The 22010-nt window shown below is 39.7% G+C and overlaps 1 protein-coding gene across 3 annotated transcripts; it reads left to right on the forward strand.

Annotated features, from left to right (window-relative positions):
• The first annotated feature begins 5110 nt into the window (after nucleotides 1-5110).
• On the forward strand, nucleotides 5111-21403 carry vmp1 (vacuole membrane protein 1). 3 transcript variants are annotated; one of them, XM_010890211.3, is made up of 12 exons: nucleotides 5111-5190; nucleotides 6025-6127; nucleotides 6446-6578; nucleotides 6663-6753; nucleotides 7510-7620; nucleotides 12932-13099; nucleotides 13941-14072; nucleotides 15371-15451; nucleotides 16091-16207; nucleotides 17832-17893; nucleotides 20350-20452; nucleotides 20578-21403. In XM_010890211.3, the coding sequence occupies exons 2-12, from the start codon at nucleotides 6055-6057 to the stop codon at nucleotides 20728-20730; spliced, it is 1224 nt and encodes a 407-aa protein (XP_010888513.2). In that variant the 5' UTR covers nucleotides 5111-5190; nucleotides 6025-6054; the 3' UTR covers nucleotides 20731-21403. The 3 variants fall into 3 exon arrangements, with proteins under 3 accessions (XP_010888513.2, XP_010888594.2, XP_010888434.2); XM_010890292.4 differs by having other exon boundaries at nucleotides 5149-5194; XM_010890132.4 differs by lacking the exon at nucleotides 5111-5190 and adding an exon at nucleotides 5794-5891.
• The last annotated feature ends 607 nt before the right edge of the window (nucleotides 21404-22010 follow it).

A 22010-nucleotide genomic window follows, 5' to 3' on the forward strand; every position in this document is an offset into this window, starting at 1 on the left:
AGCTTCACAGGTTGCCACTAGAGTCCTCTTCCACTCCTCCATGACGACATCACAGAGCTGGTGGATGTTAGAGACCTTATAGGGTCACAGATTCCCAATAGGGTTTAGGTCTAGAGACATGTTTGGCCAGTCCATCACCTTTACCATCAACTTCTTTAGCAAGGCAGTGGTCATCTTGGAGGTGTGTTTGGGGTCGTTATCATGTTGGAATACTGCCCTGCGGCCCAGTCTCCAAAGGGAGGGGATTATGCTCTGCTTCAGTATGTCACAGTACATGTTGGCATTCATGGTTCCCTCAATGAACCGTAGCTCCCCAGTGCTGGCAGCACTCATGGAGCCCCAGACCATGACACTCCCACCACCATGCTTGACTAAGCAAGACACACTTGTCTTTGTACTCCTCACCTGGTTGCCGCCACACACACTTGACACTATCGGAACCAAATAGGTTTATCTTGGTCTCATCAGACCACAGGACTTGGTTCCAGTAATCCATGTCCTTAGTCTGCTTGTCTTCAGCAAACTTTTTGCATGCTTTCTTGTGTATCATCTTTATAAGAGCCTTCCTTTTGGGACGACAGCCATGCAGACCAATTTGATGCAGTGTGTGGCCTATGGTCTTGAGGTGCCATGTTGAACTTCCAGTGACCAGTATGAGGGAGTGTGAGAGCGATGACACCAAATTTAACACACCTCCCCATTCACACCTGAGACCTTGTAACACTAACGAGTCACATGACACCGGGGAGGGAAAATGGCTAATTGGGCATTAGACATTAATGGCTGTGTGTTGAGTTATTTTGAGGGGACTGCAAATGTACAGTTATACAAGCTGTACATTCACTACATTACATTGTAGCATAGTGTCATTTTCTTCAGTGTTTTCCATCTTCCACTGTCACATAAAAAGATATACTAAAATATTTACGAAAATGTGAGGGATGTACTCACTTTAGTGAGATACTGTATGTAAACATGGAAAACAAGACAATCTGTTGTTGAAAGTTGTAATTATTAAATATTCACCAGCAAAAAACGTAGAGTACTGTCATGTGGCAAATGCTCCTTAGTCTACAGTAGTCTACTAAGGAAGGAGTCAGTCGGGAACCTCAGGGCCATTTACACCCTCAGAGGATCTGAGTCCACAGACATTGATGAGGAGGAGAGGACCTCCTCCAAAGCAACCCTCTCGCCGAAGAAAGAGAGGCGCCCTCTCTAAACTGAAACAGAAAGGAGGGCGCAACTCGGACACTGGGGTGTAAGCGGGCCCATCCTAGCGTGCTCCAGTCCAAGGCACGCCACACAGGAGTCATGCGGGTCCGCAGCAGCCAGTGATGAACAGCGGCATCCGGCCGCCATCATAAAGAAAAAAAAACGACAAAAAACGTGTCAGTGCAAATCAAGAGTAGTGATGTTCAGCATTGCTGAAGAAAATGGGAGTGTAGGGTTCACTCAGTTATATAGGGGCATGTGTGCCCAGATTGGCTGAGCCATGGTGCATTTTAACTTTCAGTTTTATCTATTGTTATTTGGAATTATGTTTTCATTTATTTAATCTTTTTTGTCTTAATTGTAATGGTCTTGCTATTGAATATCTTCAGTTTGTGTTGGAAAAACAAGGGTTAATATCCAATAGAAAATTTCTTTGGTAGTCTCTTGGTAGAAATAATCTAGCTGGGCTCAACGTTCATTGGCTAGGTTTTGAGAACACAACCACCATCATAGGGAAGACTGCTGACTTGACAGTTGTCCAGAAGACACTCACTGACACCCTAAAAGGGCCAAAATGTTTCAAACTGTTTCAAAGCATTTTCAAGGAAAGTTGACTGGAAAAGTGTGGTAAGAAAATGTGCACAAGCAACAAGGATGACCGCAGCCTTGAGAGGATTGTCAAGCATAGCCCATTCAAGAACTTAGGGAAGCTTCACACAGAGTGGACTGAGGCTGGAGTAAGTACATCAAGAGCACAGATGTGTCCAGGAAGTGTCACATTCCTAGTGCCAAGCCACTCCTGAACCAGAGACTATGTCAGAAGCATCTTACCTGACCTGAAACCCAAAGAGAATCTATGGGGTATTGTCAAAAGGAAAATGAGGTCCACCTCACCCAACAACACAGATGAGTTGAAGACCACTAGCAACCTTGGCATCCATAACACCTCAGCAGTGTCCACAGGCTGATTGCCTCCATGTCACACTGCATTGATGCAGTAATTTGTGCAAAAGGAGCTCCAAACAAGTATTGAGTGCATAAATTAACATATCTAAGAAACCTTTGCAGGTTTTTTGAGTTAATTAGCTCATTAGAGCTCTTCTCATGTAGACATTTTTGTATTATTCATTTTTTATTCTTATATTTTGAGATACTGGATCTTTTATTTCCATGAGCTGTAATTTAAAGATTGAAACAGATAAGCCTTAAATGTTTTCACTTTGTGTAATGAATCTAGAGTATATGAAATAAATGATATTTTCCACGATATACAAATGTTTTGAGATGCAGGTAAACATCCCCAAAGTTCAGTTCAGGCAGGGATGCTGTTTTTAACAATGTAAATAAGGCAGTGGGTGCAGTATATGGGTCACAAGTGCCTAAGACTTGCCGTTTGTTTGACTACCTTTTGTGAGGTACTTAAACACTTAAGGGCTGTAAAAGTCGAAAATTGGACCGGCTTGTACACTAGCTCCACGGAATTCCCAGTGTTAGCTACCAGGCTGAACAAACACATGACTGAAATCTATGGATTGTATGAAGCCTCAAGGCCCTCTAGAGAGCTTAAGTATACGCCACTATTTCAGAACCAATAGCGAGACTTGTTTTTTCACGCTTGAGCCTAGCTAGCTGGCTAGCTTTTTGCAGTGAGTGTATGTAATGATGGCGATGGCCCGACTGTTAGCCCTGGCATTGATCTCCAACGAAAATAACTTATTTCGGACTTAAAATCAAAAGAGAAGCAATATGAACCTGCCATTTCATAATGGGACGTCATTTTTTTAAATGATGAACCAAATGGTGAGTGCACTTTTTGTTTTTATCTACAGCTTGTTTTTTGTTGCTATCTCATTCATATCATTTTGAATGCAGTGTTCAAAATATTTGTTTCTACTTTAGATCACTGGTTTTGTGGTAAAAACAATTGGAAGTACTGGGTGCATTACATTTCGTGTTGTGATGCATTTTTTATTGTTGCCTGCTGGAGATCAGAACAGAGCAATGTCTCCCAACCTTTTTCAGTAACTGTACCCCCAAAATGTTTTTGCACTGCTTTCAGTACCCCTGAAGTACCCCCTCATGTTAATTTCACTAGTAAGTCTATGGTGTCATGAGTGTTTTTTTCTCTGACAGCATTTACTGTCTGTGGTCTTTTTGAAACTATAGGGTATTTTCCTCTAACCTGGTTCTCAAAGATTTCAGTTTGTTTTTCAACTGAATTGTTCACATTATAATTCACATTAAAGGTGGAAAAAGTTGTATTCTTTATGTCAGTTATTAGGATTGGTTGTGAAAATAAAAGTAATTTTAACATCAGAAGAATACAAATATTTACATATATTATTAGTATAACACACACAAACACATATATATGTATACTGCTAAAAAATGTTTTAAAAAAACACTTAAATCACACATTGGGTCTCGATGAACAAAAAATATTAAAGATCAACATCCTTACTATACATTGTGTAATTCGTTGATCCATATGTGCCGTCGCAAGACGATTTGCTGTGTCTCCCACTACAGTCTCAAGAGCATGAAGGAGATACCAGGAGACGGGCCATTACATGAGGAGAGCTGGACAGGGCCGTAGAAGGGCATCAACGCAGCAGCAGGACCGGTATCTGCTCCTTTGTGTGAGGAGGAACAGGAGGAGCACTGCTGTAGCCCAACAAAATGACCCCCAGCAAGCTACTGGTGTGCATGTTTCTGACCAAACTGAATCCATGATGGCCCGACGTCCTCTAGTGGGACCTGTGCTCACAGCCCAGCACAGTGCAGCTCAATTGGCATTTGCCAGAGAACATCAGAATTGGCGGGTCCGCCATTGGCGCCCTGTTTTCTTTACAGATGAAAGCAGGTTCATGTGACAGACGGGAAAGAGTCTGGAGACGCTGTGATGAACATTATGCTGCCTGCAACATCATCCAGCATGACCGGTTTGGTGGTGGGTCACTGATGGTCTGGCGAGGCATATCCTTGGTGGGTCACACAGACCTCCATGTTCTAGCCAACGGTACCCTGACTGCTGTTAGGTACTGGGATGAAATCCTCAGACCCTTATGCTGGTGCAGTGGACCCTGTGTTCCTCCTGGTGCGGGCCATTGCCTGACCTCATGTGGCCAGAGTGCGTAGGCAGTTCCTGGATGACGAAGGCATTGATGCCATTGACTGGCCCTCACATTCCCCAGACTTGAATTCAAATGAGAACCTCTGGGACGTTCTGTATCAGTGCTTCTGACGCTACCAAGTAGCGCCACAGTCTGTCCAGGAGCTCACTGATGCCCTGATCCAGGTCTGGGAGGAGAGTGCATACAGGCACGTTGGGGCCAAACACACTACTGAGTTACATTATGAGTTGCTGTTGCTGTGAATTCACACACGTTGGAACTGCCTGTGATTTCAATTGTTTACTTTGATTTTCAGTGTGAGTTTGAATCCAGCCCGTTGTTACGTCATTTAGTTCTCAACAAATTACACCATGTACAGTAAAGACTTTGATCTTCAATATATTTAGTTCATTGAGACCCACTGTGTGATTAAGTGTTCCCAAGCTTCAGAATTTGTAAGAATACCAGTGTTTACTGTTTGGTTCATTCATTAATGTAAATATTGGGGGCTTATCACTATCAGTATTAGACTTGTACCAGTGTTTGACACTGCTCTCTAGACTACTGCACATCTTTTATTTACCTTCTAGTTTGCCTTTGATAAAAACAGTTATTCAACGAATATGTTTTTGAAAACGTTTTGTGTTTCAAATTTTTGGTGTATTATTCACTCAATATTGACTGTCGTTGTGTCTTTTTGCGTTTAAAAGAGATTCAGTTATCACCCCACCCAGTAGGTGGCGGCAATACACCCCTTATATTTTGTAACCCGCCATGTTACCTCAAAGAATAAGACAGTGATTAAGGATTCCGTGAGCCGGAAGTGCTTGTCTAGTTTTACCTTGTCTACTTTAAAGCGTTTCTGGTAGGTATGGAAGTTCATTTATTTAATTTGAGGTGAAGTAATACATGTATCTTTAGTTCTAATGTTTCCATGGTTGACAGTGTAATCGTGTACGTCGGAAGACACGAAATTATTGTTCCAAACGTGACCTTTATTCTTCGTTATACTGATCCTAGCATTAATATTTTCCAGGTAGTGGTGCCAGTAAGTTAGCTCGCTGGCTTTATAATTTGTCATTTACAGGGACATTGAATAATAAACTGTAGTTAACCGGCTATGTTTTATATTGTCATGTGAGGCCGCTGCTCTTATTGTTAGCTACGATTGTGATACACACAGCGTGGTTACAGTTCAGTAATGCGTTAATCGGCTGTTGCCGGCTAGCTATCTTAGCGTTAACGTCATCTTGAGGAAATGTTGCAACGCTAATGTGCTAGTCTTACTAAGACTAGTAGGCAGGACTAACGATTTCACTAGGATTATTAAAAGCAATTATACCGTGTTTTTGGACTCATTTATTAGTTCCTCCGTAATTTGGTAAATATCTATCTATATTAAAATAACGCTACCAATCATTTAGTTGGGTATTCCTGTAAAATACCCAGTGAATTGTCGACTATTGTCGTCATTGCAGTTTATAGGACTGTATAGCCTAAATGTGTCAAAACATTGATTTAGATTGTCCAAATTCATTATCTGTCTACGGAAGTATGTTAAAGACCGTAAGTTATTCGACACGCATTCATACGTAATTGTTTATATTTTACTTAAGTACCATGAAAACTGCAACATTTACCAAATGATCAGTACAGAATTGAACTGATCACCTTGTTCTACTATATTCAAACCCTGCAGAATACTGTCCTCGATTTAGCAGTGAGTGAGATGGCAGTGAATGGCGCAAACTGTGAACATCAGAAGCGAGGAAGCAAAGACAAACAGAACGGTCATTTTGCAGGTCGGTTTTGAAACTTCCAAGTAAATCAACGTTATGCAGATTTTATGGAAAACAGATCAACAACACAGGAAGGAGAAGGGTTGTGTTCTATGCAGCAACTAAACACTGTTCTATTGTATTGATATAATGGTCCAAAACTATTGGGTGCTCATTACCAGTCTAGAATCTACACAATGATTCAGTCGCCTAGAGTACTACTATAGTATTTGTGCTCCTGCTCATGTTTAGACAAATTGACATAGCTGATAGCCATTGTCCAGACAAATTTGATAGAAAGCCTACTGTATGTTTATCTGATGTGTGTTGCTGTATCTACAGACACTCTGGTGAGTGAGAGGAGGCAGAAAGACAGAGAAAAGCGCCTGTCCCTGGTTTTGTGGAAAAGGCCTATCGTCACCCTACAGTTCTTCCTCCTGGAAAGCCTAATCATAATAAAGGAGTGGACATTAAAGTAAACCACCACTACTTAACCTTAACTGGGCGGGGGGGCAGTCTAAGTGGCAGTCTAGTTATACAGACATTTTCCTCTCTACAGATTATGGCGAAGAAGGGGTATGGTGTTCTTGTTCCTGGGCTTGTGTTCACTCTTCTCCCTAGCCTACTCCACTGATGGAGCACACCAGATGGTAAGGAAGCTGAAAATGGAGACGCCCCTCCCTATTTTCAGGCTCTAACACAAGCTCTTCAATTTGCAATGTCTGGTCTCTTAGACTATCACTCCCTCTCACCTCCCTACCACCTTTGCCTTTTGTGAACTAATGGTGTCACATTTATTTGTTATAACACTGACTTTGCTGATAGTTACTTCATTGAGGAATATGTACTTCGCGTTGCTGGGTTTTGTTGTCCCATTTAATTATCCGAAGACGAATTGAATTACTAGTAAGTCGCTCTAGATAGGTGCATCTGCTGAATTACTCATATGTATTGATGAAAAATCACAAACCCCAATTACTTCTGAGTGCTCATACACTCCACCGTTTCTGTAATTATGGTTTGGGAAGAGAGAGACAATTATTATTTAGGATTAACATGTTGATTTTGCTGGGTTTTGTGCTTTCAAGTTGAATAGGTACAAAAATTGAATCTGTGGTGAACAGTTCCAAATATTAGAGGTAAATAGTTGTGGATTATGGTTGTTTTGTACCTACGTTTAAAATGTTTAATCTTTTTAATGAATGGTGTGTCCAAGGTTTAATAGCTTTTAAACATTTGGAAGCATGAGCAGTGCTGTCACAATCTCTATGCAATGCAATATTTGTGTGGGTGTTTCACATTCCCTAATTTTTAACCAGTCTTATGGAGTCATATGTCATGGCCATATTTATTTAAGCTAAATTCTCCCTCCTCCCCTCTGTGCTGTTATTTTGTACACTCTGCAGTATGTACAGTACCTAGAGAAGAGGTTCCTGTGGTGTGCCTATTGGGTAGGCTTGGGAATCCTGTCGTCAGTTGGCCTTGGGACAGGCCTACACACCTTTCTACTTTACCTGGTAAGAAAGCCACTCTTCCCTTGCCTGTTGTCAGTGGCAACAAAAACAAGCTATTTTATAACTGGAAAAGCCAGTACCTTTCTGAGGATGGTGGTAGAGTTGTGGGTGTTTGTGAACATGATTAGCCTCTTCCATAACCAGTAAATATATTATTATGTACAGTAGATGATGAGATTCCCAAATTCTTTACAATTTTACATTGAGAAATAATATTCTTAATTTGCCTGCACAGTCTTTCTCCTAGTGGTGAACCCCTCCCCATTTTTTATTCTAAAAGACTCATCCTCTCGCGGATGCTCATTTTATACCCAATCATGTATCTGATTTGTTGCCAATTAACCTAATTAGTTTATGTTCCACCAGGTTCTTTTCTTTGCATTACGCAACTTTCCCAGTCTTTTGTTGTCCCTTTCCCAGCTTTTTTTTGGAATGTGTTACTTGCATCAAATTTTAAGTGGGCATTTATTTTTCAATTCAAACATTTGATATGTTGCCCTTTTTCTATTGAATATAGGGTTTAAATTATTAGTATATCATTGCATTCTCTTTACATTTTCACAACGTCCCAACATTTTTGGAAACAAGGTTGTAGTTTAAGTGAATGTGTTGACAGGCATGTGCTTATTCTCACTAAGCAAATGGGACTCATGTAACATTTAAGACATTAAGCAGAAGTTCGTAACCAGAAAATGCAGACTTTCATCTTTCTTTTATTAAAATACTCAGTTTACTTAAAATGTCTGACTTCCGTAAATCTTATACTTATCCACAGTTTGTCCAGCTGGTGACTTCATACTCTAATTGTTTCCATGTGTTCAGTTCTGATCTCTTCATTTGATGTGGATCAAACAGCAATGCATTTCACTATTATATTATTTCCCATTTATTTTAACCAGGTATGCTGATTAAGAAACAACTGTCATTTACAATACACATTGGCATAATTGCTAGAAAAAACATGCAGTTACACATGAATATGATAAACACAAACATTTTAAATGGAATAAGTATTTGGTCAACAATGAATGATTTGAGACAAACATTTATAGATAGGGAATGTGCATCGATCACCATATAAAGTAATAACCTAAAAAAACAAAATATTATGATGCAGATTTTGGTCACCATTTGAGGAGATGCTTAGCTCGTGCAGTGATCAGATAGCAGCTCAGACAGTTAAGTCAGAGCTGCCTTTTGAGTAAGGGGTGAAGTGTCATGTTTTAGACTCTTGCGGTTACTTCCAGTCATTCCCAGTAGAGTACTTAAATTACATATGTGAGCCAACCCAAGGTATTTATAGTTATTGACATGAACCTAAGGTGAGTGGTTATAGGGCAGGCATGTCGAGGTCCGTTAGTTCTGCTGGAGTTGAGTAGTTGTTGAAGTGGAGCATTTGGTTATCATTGAAGCTGTGTTGTAGGGTGGTCAGCACAAAGTTCAATGTAGAGCCAATATAGAAATCAGTGTTGTCTGTGTAGAGGTGTATAAGTCACCAAAAGCCATTGCAAAATTACTGATGTAGGTCTATCGAGAGAATATGGTCAGCCTGGGAATAGATGGACAGCAAGCCCTCACATTTTACACAAAGTATTTTTCCAAACAGGCTAAGCAGCTCTCTGAGTATCTGAGGTGTTTGAGTCTAATAATTAGGATGAAATGATGAGTCTAAGGCTATGGCTTGCTCAATTAAAAACAGCTGCACAGTACTGTTTGTTGTCTATGGCAGATATGCAGCTACACTCAAGGTCCTAAATTACATATCTGCCATGGCCAGCTCTCAAGCCTGACTGCACCACAGAAAGAATATGGTGGGTCTCAAAATGGTGACTTATCTGTTTAGTTACCAGACTTCCAAAGACTTTATAGGCAGGGCAGGATAGGAGTTAGCCTATAACAATTCGGGTTTAGCTTGTTGCCCCCTTTGAAGAGAGAATGACAGCCATGGCTTTCATTACAGACAATTGTAGGGATTACAGATAATTGTAATGAAAGGTTGACTAGGCAACTGATAGGGACTGCAATGACAGAGGCAGATCACTTAGCCCCGAAGGTTTGTTAGGATCTAAGTGTTGGAGCTCCTTCCGGACCTTATTGATCTGAACTGGATTAAAGAAGGAACTAGGAGGCAGTTCTGGGTGAAGACTTTGTATGTAAAATGTGCAGCAGCACCAGAAGTGGGAATAGACATTCCTGATTTAAATGCGTTGCCAGCCCAAGCAAAATGGTTATTCAATCTTGTGATCATTTGGACTTTATCAGAGGTAAGTGTTTTAGATTTTGAGTGATGCAGGCTGCTGAGAGTTATTTTATTTTCTATAGATTTGACAGTGTCCCATAATTGATTCTGATTAGGGCCACAGGCAGCACATTTCCATGTACATTTCTTTGGCGGGGCATGTTTATTAAAAATGGTGGGAAGTATTTAAAAAATAAATAAATTCTAAGGGGATACTGCTGATTCTGTGCCAGTGCATATAGGTCATGTCATGTAGGAATGCTTGTTCATTCATGTGCTTGACAATAAGGACTGTAGGGCATTTGAAAGGTACTTTTGGGAATACAGGCAATGATAGTTATCACTAAGGTCTTTGCAGGAAACCGCATAGGTGCATTTGGCAGGCATGTTTGTGAGGATAATATCAATGACAGTGCCCTTGTTCATAGTCTTATGGTTGTATCTGGTCGGTTCCTCTATGATTTGAGGGAGATTTAGGGCATCCAGCGCTAGTTGGACAGGAGAATGGGTTTTAAGCATGTCCCAGTTTCAGTTGCCTTAACAGGTTCCCTAAGGACAGGTGTGGAGCAGTGAGCTAACTGAGGGTGGTCAGAGCACAACTGGGAGCCAAAAGGAATCTATAACAGCCACCGTGAGAGTTGTATCTAGATAGGACTTCCAACTGCCACACCAGTGGTTGAATTTTGTGACCTTTTTTCATGGCTTTTTAATTACTTGCTCTAGTGCAACCTTTGAATTTTTTTTTTTTTATTTAAAGTTTCTTGATGTGAATCGCAACGGTGATGTGATTCATTCTTATTGTGATTGTTTGTGACCTTGCAACTGTCAAGCAAAGAACTTCAATCTACCTCAATTTCCTGTTTATAAACTTCAGCTTCCACACAGATTTTGAACATATTTTCAGCCACAGTGGCTAATCCAGGCGTTCATGTTTTTAAAACTTCCACTGGCACACTTTTTCAAAGATTGCTTGATGTAGAGCTCTCAAACTCATGTAGTAAATATGATATAATTGGTGTTACAAATGAAGTTTGGTAGCACCATATGACAAATGTTTAATAATAATGTACAATGTATTTCCGGGCAGTGCGGTTAATACTATAAAATGAATGGTGCGGGTTATGTGTGGGGAATTACGGTGACCATGTTGAAGCTGAAATGTAGCCCATTTAAACCACATTAACAAGTCTGAAACATTCTGTAAGAGATACTTGTAGTTTGTAACTTAGGTTTCCAAAATGTATGATTTATAATAGCTAAATCAATCCAAGAAAATGGTTTTCTCTACAATGGAAGTTTTGTGAATATGTATGGCTTATTTGCATATTGACCTGATAAGAGTGCTCTAATAGGTGTAGGTATAATTACGTTGATGATAAAAAAGAGACCTTTGTACCAATGCTAGTCGCCTGATCATAAACTTAAAGGACAGCAGTTGAAACAAAACCTAATGATATTGCTGAATTAATCTTAATGCTGAAAATAACTTATGAGCCATATACTTGTTTTACTCATTGTTATATAAGAAAATAGTTTTGGGGTACGACCAAATCATTTGCTGGTGCCACCAACTGAAAAACTCTGTGGAAATAGTTTGTCTGGACCCCTGCTACAGAAATGTAATTGTACAAGCAAAAGCTTAAATTGTTTAGGTAAGTACCTAGATTAAATAACACTGTGGTAGATTCTCCAACCCACCCTTGGCAGATCTATCCTGACAAAAATCTATTATAGCCAGGAATGGCTAGGAAGTAGCCAGAATTCTTATATAGCAAATACATCAGATAGATATGGGTGCAGTTAACTCAATTTAGAGAGGAGTCTAAAAATAAATAGTATTTACAGAAATTGTCAATTGACACCTCATTAATATTCTGCAGGACTTCATTAGCATTCAGACAGAGTTACTGAAATTAGTACCAGACTGGTGTACCCACAGTACCAGTCAAAAGTGTAGACACACCTACTCATTCAAGGGTAATTCTTTATTTTTAAGATTTTCCACATTGTACAACAATATTGGAGACATCAAAACTATGAAAAAAAGTATAATTTATATTTTAGATTCTTCAAAGAATCCACCCTTTTCCTTGACGACAGCTTTGCACACCTTTTTTTCGTATAAATGTGTATAGTCACAATCAATAATCAGTTCCCTGCATTATTGTACTCTGCATCCTGTTATAAACATATTTATAATTTTGTCTGGCTTGATCAATTTTATTCTATGAAGAGCCGTTGGTGAGAGCGCTTGGTGTACCATGATACCAATGATGTTGTTGAACATTGTGACAAACCCTTCGACTTTTAAGTCAGTGAAAAACCATTCAGAAAGAATCGATCGTTTGCGGAGTGCACATCACTAGTGACATTAGAGGTGCTGAGATGGCTGGCTGCTGCACCAGGAACTTTTGTAGGATCTCCATCACACTATTCCACTGGGTCACCATGTCAGTAGGCGGCCTGGGTAAAGGCAGGTCTCGCAACTTCTGCTTCTCTTCAAGCTCATGGCTGGCTGTAGTGCTACAGTATAAACATTTTAATAATAAAGGTTGCACTGTGCCTCTCTTGACCAAGCAAGCATGCAGTTGCTGTTGGTTTGAAAGCAGTCTGCGTGGATACGTTTGTCCCGATTCCTGGATTTTAAGAATCAATCCAGATCGTCCAAACAAGTCATAATTAAACAGATTTTTATTTTACACAGCCCTGTATTTTGAAGAGTCTGCTAAACCATTTTTAGAGGCATACTACTCCATGCTTCTTGTATGGTCAGTGTCTGACCGGCCCGCATAGTAGTTAATGCTTCCTTTATGTGAAATGTATCGCTCAACATTTCCCTTATTTTTGATGTGGCTTTTAATTACTTGCCAAAATTACATCGTTGGATAGGTTATTGGTGTTTACTTCATCTGCTAAAGAAAGTATTAACAAATATGGAATCAAATTACTACTCAAATTGCAAAGATGTTTGTTTCAAGTAAACCTCAAAGGCTTTTGCTTTCTGTGCATGAACATTCACCTCTGCTTGCACTGTCTCTGTTTAAGTCCAGTTGAACTAACAAATGCCTCTCTCAGGGTCCACATATAGCATCAGTCACCCTGGCTGCATATGAGTGTGGTTCTACTGACTTCCCTGAGCCCCCCTACCCAGACCAGATCATCTGCCCAGATGGAGGGGGGGTGGAAGGCAGCATCTCCCTTTGGTCCATCGTCTCCAAGGTCCGCCTCGAAGCCTGTATGTGGGTAAGTTTCAGTCTGTCTTAAATGCCAAAAATAAGTCCCATTGACCAAGACCAGTGGTTGCCAAACGACAATGGGCATGCACCTCACACAGTAGGCTGCATCAGTGCAGGCTTCTCTACCTTGGTCCAAATGAAAGTCTCTAGTCAAATTTAAGAGCTTCATTCGAAGGAACTGTGTCATTCTTTTTTGGAATGCAGAACATTCCAAAAAAGAACATTCCAAAAAACTTTGCAGCACACTGTTTTAAATAGGTGTCGAGTGCGGGGTCATAAATACTCTGTGGCATGTTTATTAGCTCCCCCATCTAGCTCCTGGTCCTTTGCCTACAGAACAGCTGGAGTTCTTTGGGGCTTGGGTTTTACAGTGTATTAACATGGCTCAGTTGATATTAATGGATCTAGTGTGTCTAAGCAAAGCACCTCCCACACCAATATACCCCTGCCACCAGTCTGTACTGTTGTCACAGGATGGGTCCATGGCTGCTTAAGTCAAATTCTTACTGTGTCATCAGCATGATGTAACAGGAACTAGGAGACGTTGGACCCTTGTCCCAATGTTTTTCACCTCTTAAATACCCTAGGGTTTTTTGAAGTTGCATGCCGCAGCCACCTGACTCCCTTTCTGTAGGGAAAATCTAATCTATGTGAATTGGATGGTGTAGCCATTAAACTGGCCACATGGTGTGTGTGTATATACACACACTATGTATAGAACACATACAAGTACCTGTATGGGATCATTTGACAATAGAAGCAGATGCATCTAATGATAGACCATGGTGAAACATAGGGCCTGGAGTGATTGGAACCAGTGCAAACTCAGTATGTGACTGTCTCTACAGGGGGCAGGTACAGCCATCGGGGAGCTGCCCCCCTACTTCATGGCTCGAGCAGCCAGGCTATCTGGAGCAGATCCAGATGATGAAGACTATGAGGAGTTTGAGGAGATGCTGGAGCAGGCAGAGAGCGCACAGGTGAGTGGGGACTAGGAACTGCAACTGACAAGTGTTTTAATAATCAGTTCATCTATTGATTTTATAATGAATCGGGTATTCCGGGACTTAATGCAAGTTTTTAATTTATTAAATGTCTTTTTCCTCACCTTGCTAATCCCCCCCCCCCAACAACTTGATGGTAGTAATAAAACAAATAGAAAGCATGTGCAGAAAACTACCCATGTTGGTGGTTCTACGGTAATTGTTACAGCAGTGGAAACTCAAAGATGCCTTGAAGATCTTCAACATGCAGCTTACGACATGTCAAACCCATACGGAGGCTCTGTGAAAGTGCTGTGCACTGCACTCTTAAAATGATTCCTTTTTCGCTCTGTCTCATGTAGTCCCTGCTAATTAATAATTCATTTCCAACAATCAGTGTTATACATTTTTATCAGTTAGTTGTTGCCACCCTAGTGGGGATCTCTTACATGCCCTAATACCCTGCTTCAGTCTGTGATTGGCCTCCAGTTGTCACATTACTTTTCAGAAATCCCCTCCTACCATTTCCAGGAAGCTCTCAGTTAGTGGAGTGAGTCACTGTAAAACAAGCTCCCCTTTAATCAACACTGATGTCTTCTCTCTGTTCATGAGCATTTAATTTGAGGGACAGGTGATGTCAGGAGCCTGTTAACGTGACCCGGGGCCCACCCCTTAGATTGGATCTCTGACTGAACAAAGTCTATTTGTAAAATATATCATGCTTTTGACTTGATGTATACAACTGAAATAGTTTAGGACATGTTTTAAAGTTGTCTTTCATGTCTTAAGACGGTAGTAAGGGATTTTATCAAAGAAGCACTTTGTATTTAGAGTACTCATGACTCTGGGGAAGACAGTGATGTATGTATCTGTGTCGAGTATAGAGATGTTTTTGCAAGCCAATGCTAAATAGTGTTAGTGCAATGAATGAAAGTCTACAGGAACGTTCCAGTATACTTTGTCTTCGTTTTATGAAATATTAACACGCTGTAAATAATATTATTGTTTACATATTCCTATCGATCATTTCTTGAATTTGTGATGCTGCGTTTGCTTTCAACTGTGATTATTACCAAGTTGGACACATAAAGCAGTATGAATGTCAGACCACTGTCACAAAATGTATGTGTGTATATTATGAAAATAATTTAATCAAAGCACCTGGATTAGACCTCCTGGTGGGTCATATCCACCCTGGAATAGAGATTTCTTATAATAGAAAAACTAAAAGAGATTATAAGTTTGATAAGCATGAATTACATTGGATCCAAGCTGTTTGAACATTGTTTTTGCAGGACTTTGTCACAAGAGCAAAAATTGGTGTTCAGAACATGGTGCAGAAAGTGGGATTCTTTGGGATTCTAGCCTGTGCATCTGTAAGTCCAAAGGCCATTTTCTTTGTTTTGCCAAACAACATTTAGAGGAAGGCTTGACATAGACCTTATCTTAAGCTTTGTTCACACTGCAAGGCTTACTGCTTAAAGTAACTTTTAGTTATGGAGTATGGGCTGTGTGTGTTCAAATAGAAGTCATTTGCTGTTGGTTCCCCTGTATAGCATGTCATGGGCATCATTTTAAATAATACTCTCCTCCATTGTTTTTGGACAGTCTAGTAAGCAACCACATTCTTGTGATATCAAGATAGCAGGAGCTGCCTAAAAAACAAGGGCAATATATTTTATTAGACTTTTAAACACAGGTCACATGGCCAATAATCTGATTTCAAACCATCTATTAAAGTGGTTTGATATATGTGGCTTTAAATATACAATTCCATTTGGCTTTTGCCAGTTCGGACTGAGGGGAAATAGGGGAATACTTAGGGGAATTTGAGTTGACTTGAAACTGCCAGTGTGAACAATGTTTTAGATTTTCAAAATTCAAATGCAGCCAAAAATGTAATGCTATGGATATTATTTGTTAATATGTAAAAGACAAACTGAAAATACAAAGAAGTAAAAGAGGTAAATTAGTATTTCAAGTGATATTTTCATGTTCTGCAACTTGTCTTTCAGATCCCTAATCCTCTATTTGACCTGGCTGGTATAACATGTGGCCATTTCCTGGTACCATTTTGGACTTTCTTCGGCGCAACGCTTATTGGGAAAGCAATCATCAAGATGCATATTCAAGTGAATATATTTAACTTAATTGTACCACCCACCTTTGTGTTCAGACACTGTCAAAACTGTTTTGGCACCCATGCACTTTTGAATAATGTTTTACATTTGTTCTAGAAATCTTTTGATTTCCATGTATGTATTTCTTTGGTTTAATGTTGAACAAAACTTTAAAATCTGAATATTCATTTTTCCACATTGTAAATATGTATTTAACACATTTCTATCAGGTGATTCCTTCTTACCTTGGAATTGAACTCCCCTGTGTTGAGTTGGAAGTGCCTGTGATTTTGAAATTCACTTTTCAGCTAGTTTGAAAAGAGAAAAGGACTCATTCTCTTGTTCTGCGTGTAATGCAATGAGCATGAAGAAAACAGAAAACCAGAGAACTGTCTGAAGTGGGGCAAACACAAAAAAGTGTAGCAAAGCATGGACAGTGAAGATTATCTCCAGAAACCTTGAAGTTTGAAGTCTTTCCGCCCACGTAATATTATCAAGACGTTTAAGGCCCATGCCACTATATCCAGCCTCCCTGGATGTTAGCTGCAAGGGAAAATTTGATGGAAGATCGCATTAAAGGATTGTTGGAATGGTGGAAAAAACACCTAGGTCGACTAACCAGACACAAGCTGACCTTCAGAGACACAGTACAGTAATTTGGACTCGCACCATCTGTCGCCAACTGCAAGTGAGAGGGGGTTGTATGGTAGGAGACCCACGGCTGAAAGATGGAGAGAAAAAATGCCAGAAAGACCTAAACTTATTTCAGAGGTCTTTGGTCTTTGAGCAGGACAGTGACCCCAAACACATTTGAAAAACTAGCCAGAAACTGTTAAACGCAAAATGCTGGATTGGCTAGCAAATATTTTGGTCAATTTCAATGTCTTTTTTGAGACTGAGTTATTTAAAGGAAGTGCATGGGTGCCAATACATTTGGACATGACTGTATGTACAGCTTATATTCATGTTTTGAGTGTTTGAACAACTTTTAGTATTGTTGTTAAATACCATTCCAGATTAAAGGAGTATAGAGGACTTAAATGAGAACCATGGCATTTTCTAAACCAGACCAAACTCTTAATTGCCGGCTGTATTGTTGAGTCTACTGCAGTGACTAATCTACTCCCAGACAGTGAGAAACTGACTCATGTCTTTGAGTCGTGGCAGTGAGTGCTGAGCAGTCTAACCCAACCAATCAATCTTAAAAGTACCAGCCAGTGATCTCATCAGTTCCGACAAAGCTCTCTAGGGTTAGAGATTATGACCAGCCCTGGGGGAGTCTTTGTACTTCAACCTCTGATCTCAGACTCATTCAAACCATTTCTGAACCTTTACTGTTAAAATGCCCAACATACAGTAACATACCCTTAAAAAAGAAAAAGAAAACAGGTTCCATTTCAGATGACCATTGGATCTGTTGTTGAGAGTCTGAAAAGATTGATGTAAGACCTCGGGGTCTTTTGCTGTCTTAAATGGGACGGCATGTGTCACTGTTCAAATTGGCTGTAGTATGTCCCCCACCTCGATGCAGACTTCTGTACTCACCATTTGTGTTTCTGTCTGAGACCTAGTAGATACAATGCTAGCAAGGGGGTATGACTACTCAGTTGACTCATTTGTCTTTGTATTCCCACAGAAACTGTTTGTTATCATAACGTTCAGCAAGCACATAGTGGAGCAGATGGTGTCCCTTATCGGGTGAGTATATCAATGGTCATGGATATATATATTCATGAAGTGCTTTTATTTTTGGTCATGGGATGAAATTCTAGATAAAAATAAAAGTTAATGCTGGATAGTAAACTATGCTAAAAAAGTTCTAGAAGTAATCATGGCACTATAGTTAAATAGGGAAAATGTTAAAGACTTTGTTCATGGCTTACATATATTAAGAAACAAAATGCATGAACTCATTGCAGCTACAACATTAATGTGTCAACAGCCTTCATTATTCTGTGTGATAAAAATCTTATGATAAATATGTAACCAGAATCAGATGTGTTCACCTGCTATATTAAAGGGCAATCTGGAATAGCAAAAATAATTTGGATTTATAAATAAAGCTTTGAGCTTAGTCTGACCATGGTACAGCTTGTTTTATCTATGTTTGAGTGAACAAAATAAATGTAAACGAACAATAAGTCAGTGTTCCAAAGTGTAATTAGGATATCATAGATGGTCACTCCTTTCATCCAGAGTTCTGCCTTCGAATTTCAGACTGGTTACATTTCTCACAACCTCATCACTCATTTTACCAAACACTTTACAAAAACAGGAGCGGGGGAAATACTTTAACTTTTGGCACAAAACAGTCCTACACAGTTCAGCTAGCTGTGTGGGATACTATCCCATGGAATGTGTTCTTTACTGACTAATTCAGCATAGCGTTCAACTTTCAGTTTTGCTAACATTAGCAGGGAAACAAGAAAATAAAAGTAAATCCTCATGTCCATATGAATCACTCCAACACAACAAGATATGCCTTGACTTCTGACTGTTTTCTTTAACAGTGAAAAAATGGTCATATCCGGTGTTCAGATTGTTTTCTTATTAACGGTTAATGAGTAATGAATTAAGAAATCTTGTTTGACATTATTGAAGTGAATGGTTAACTGTGATTACTTCTGCTTGTTGAATCAGGACTGTTAGTGATTTAAGCATCCTGTGTGTGTGCGTGCTTTAGGTCTACCTATACTCATGGGGACCAAATGTCCCCATGAGAATAGTAAAACCAGAAAAAAATATACTCATGGGGACCTGTTGCCGGTCCCCATGAGGCAAAAGTCAATTTCCGGCTCTGGATTTAGAATTGGGGTTTCTTTAAGGTCCAGGTGTTGTTGGTTAAGTTTAGGGTTAAGGTTAGGCATTACATCTAGGTAAGGTTTAGGCATAAATGTTTGAGGTTAAGGTTAGGACAAGGGAGCATGTAATTCCTATTTTCTGGTCCCCATGAGGATAGCCATACAAACTTGTGTGTGTGTGTGTGTGCGCGTGTCTCTCCCTAAGCGAGTCAAGCCAGCTTGGGCGTGGGCTTACCCATATTCCTTTTAAGGTCAGCAATTACAATTATCCAATTGTTTCCCTGAATCCATTTAGTCCATTGTAGTTTTAAATGTTGCAGATTACATCATAATCTCAATAGAAACAAACTGATTTTAACCATGGTAAACTTATCACCAAGCTCACTTACTCAGAAATAACATTTACAACATTTGTAAGACATTGGTTTTCTATTCAATTATAACATTGAGGAAATTATCTAAATGATTTTGGTGCTGTCTTTAGGTAACGCACTGTTCACCTACGAATGATGATAGTATGTCATAGTAAGGAATGGGGGAAGTGCATCAAATTGTCTGTAAAACAGGGCTAGGTTGTGGTGTCAAAAAATGAAATGGTATTCCAGTCTGAATTTAACACCAGGTAGAAAGTGCATAGAAATGACAATGAACATAAACAGTAATTTAACTATCTGAAACTATTTCTTCAATCCCAGTATAGTGCTATTCAGCAGATTCTAACAAGTGAGCTTGCTTTTAATCTTCAGGAATTATTGAGTGGCAAAGGGTGGGAATGGTGTTATTGCTATATTAACTTGATATCAAAAGAAGAATGTGCATTGTAAATATTGGGAAGCAATTGAGAACAAAAATGTCAGTCCTGAGGCAACACCTATTGAGAATCATTGCCCTAAAGAGCCCTGGTGAACTAACTATGAGTGGCTGACACAATGAGGTAATCCTTTGCTCTCACTCCCGTATTTAGACAGTCATATTTTTGAACACGCCTAGTTTGATCAGTTTCCTCCCAGAACTTTGATGACTACATATCGAGTCACTTCCTGCTCTCCTATATGAACCTCAAGGATAAATAAGACTGAGGACCTGCTCACTTCACTCTGTGCTCTCAAGCACCACATAGACAATGTTAACTTATAGCTAAAGGCCAGCTTAAAGCCTGATTTAATGTGTAACTAGAAACACTTAAATCCTGTAGTTGCAAACTAAGGGATCCACTACAAAGCCTCATCATTTTAACATGATGGGGGGGGGGGGGGGGGGTGTTTCTGTGCGGTAAGTGCTCTGAGATGCAGTATGTCTGTCTGTCTTCCTTTTTTCATCCCTGCCTCTCCCCTTGCCCTGATGCAATGTCAGGTCTCTGCCGAGGATAGGTCCTTCCATACAGAAGCCTTTCAGCGAGTACCTGGAGGCCCAGAGGAGTAAACTCCACCACCACACTGGAGAAGGTACCCCTGCGGTAAGAGAACAACTACCATCACAAGTTCTTTAGTCATGATTATTTTGACATGGAAATTCAAATTGTAATGCATTAGTTTTAATGCCAGAAGTAACGTTCCTCTGTGTTAATGTCTCCCTGGGCAGAGTGAGAACTGGCTGTCGTGGGTATTTGAGAAGGTGGTTCTGGTCATGGTCTGTTATTTTATCATCTCCATCATCAACTCCATGGCTCAGAGCTACGCCAAGCGACTACAACAGAGTCAGCCACAGAGGCACTCCGAGGAGAAAACAAAGTGATAAGAGACTAACTGACTGTGCGGAGTGGCTTTGTCTCTCAAACTAACCTCATCCTCTTCAGTTCAGAAGGCGAAAACTGGCCCTATTCTGTGTGTGCTTACGGGTGTATGTGCTGTTTGTTTTGTTTGTCCTTATAGTTCTGTAGTTTGCCCTCATCTGTGTGTAGTGTGTGTGATTAATTAAATAATGTAAGGATATGATTAACCCTTTCTGAGCAGCTAAGCAGCAGCTGGATGTCAACTGTTTGGCTGGCAATTACACCAGCTGCGATGCCTTATGCAAGGTGGAGGGTCCTACTTCCATTGAACACAGTTCTTAATTGCTAGATTTGTTCTTAATTTGTGTATGTTGATTTGACAATGCTATGGAAGTTTTTCAGGGTTAAATTGTTTTGTCCTGTTGATCAGAAATAGACTGTGTTATTTGTTTATGGAAAGTTCAAGTTTGGCATTGAAAATAGCAATATCAAGTCGGATCAACGCGGTATTGATGGTTTGCACATCCTGTAAATAATCTTGACGGTATGTATGCACATGTATTTTTAATGGGCTAGACTAACTTGAACCAAAAGAGAACAAAAAGGAAGTGATATAATTTGTAACTTAATACTTAGTGTCATTTTATGTACATTTACTGAATCTGTGATCAGAATATATAAAATGCCTAAATCATCTTTGCTTCCATGTCTGAGTTTTTCCATCTTTATTTTACTCATTGTACAAAACTAAACAATGGTTTGCATTCTTCTAATCTTGCTCCATGTAATTGTATCAAATGTTTTACTCCTAAGGTAATGATGCTTTGGCAATTAAACTGCCAAGACAAAATAATGCTTGCCTCTTTTAGAAAATGTGAACACCTAAAAGGTAAGTTCCATGACGCTCAAAAAGTATCTAGATAATGTTATTTGGTGATTTGTGAAAATGTAGGAAAACCCCCTTTTTTTTTTTTTTGCAATTTTACAATAGTGTGTTGTATACTGTCACAGTTTATGGTTTAACAGAAAAATAAATGTTGTCTTCTGAAACTGGTTTGTACAGACTTGGTCTTCCATTGAAGGTATGTAACTTCCTCTCCCATTCGTCAGATAGCTTATCAGACTGGTGTTGGCTATTTAATCACATGGCAACAACATTCTGTAAGCTGTCTGAAGTTCTGGGTATAACCATCTGAAGTGCTTATTTTATCCTTGTTCCAAAATTTTAAGCTAGTACCTATTAGTGTCTTTCTGTGGCTTCATATCGCACTTCTCTGTAAGAATGTTTAGGGCATCAAGACTT

The sequence above is a fragment of the Esox lucius genome, chromosome 1, assembly GCF_011004845.1.
Source record: "Esox lucius isolate fEsoLuc1 chromosome 1, fEsoLuc1.pri, whole genome shotgun sequence".
NCBI classification, from domain to species: Eukaryota; Metazoa; Chordata; class Actinopteri; order Esociformes; family Esocidae; genus Esox; species Esox lucius.

Excerpts from the sequence above, each read along its gene's own strand:
- vmp1 (XM_010890132.4), top strand. The coding sequence starts at position 5,826 with ATGTGTCAAAACATTGATTTAGATTGTCCAAATTCATTATCTGTCTAC. Across the intron at positions 6,754-7,509 it reads CTGATGGAGCACACCAGATG|TATGTACAGTACCTAGAGAA; the intron begins GTAAGGAAGCTG and ends TACACTCTGCAG. Across the intron at positions 15,452-16,090 it reads GGATTCTAGCCTGTGCATCT|ATCCCTAATCCTCTATTTGA; the intron begins GTAAGTCCAAAG and ends CTTGTCTTTCAG.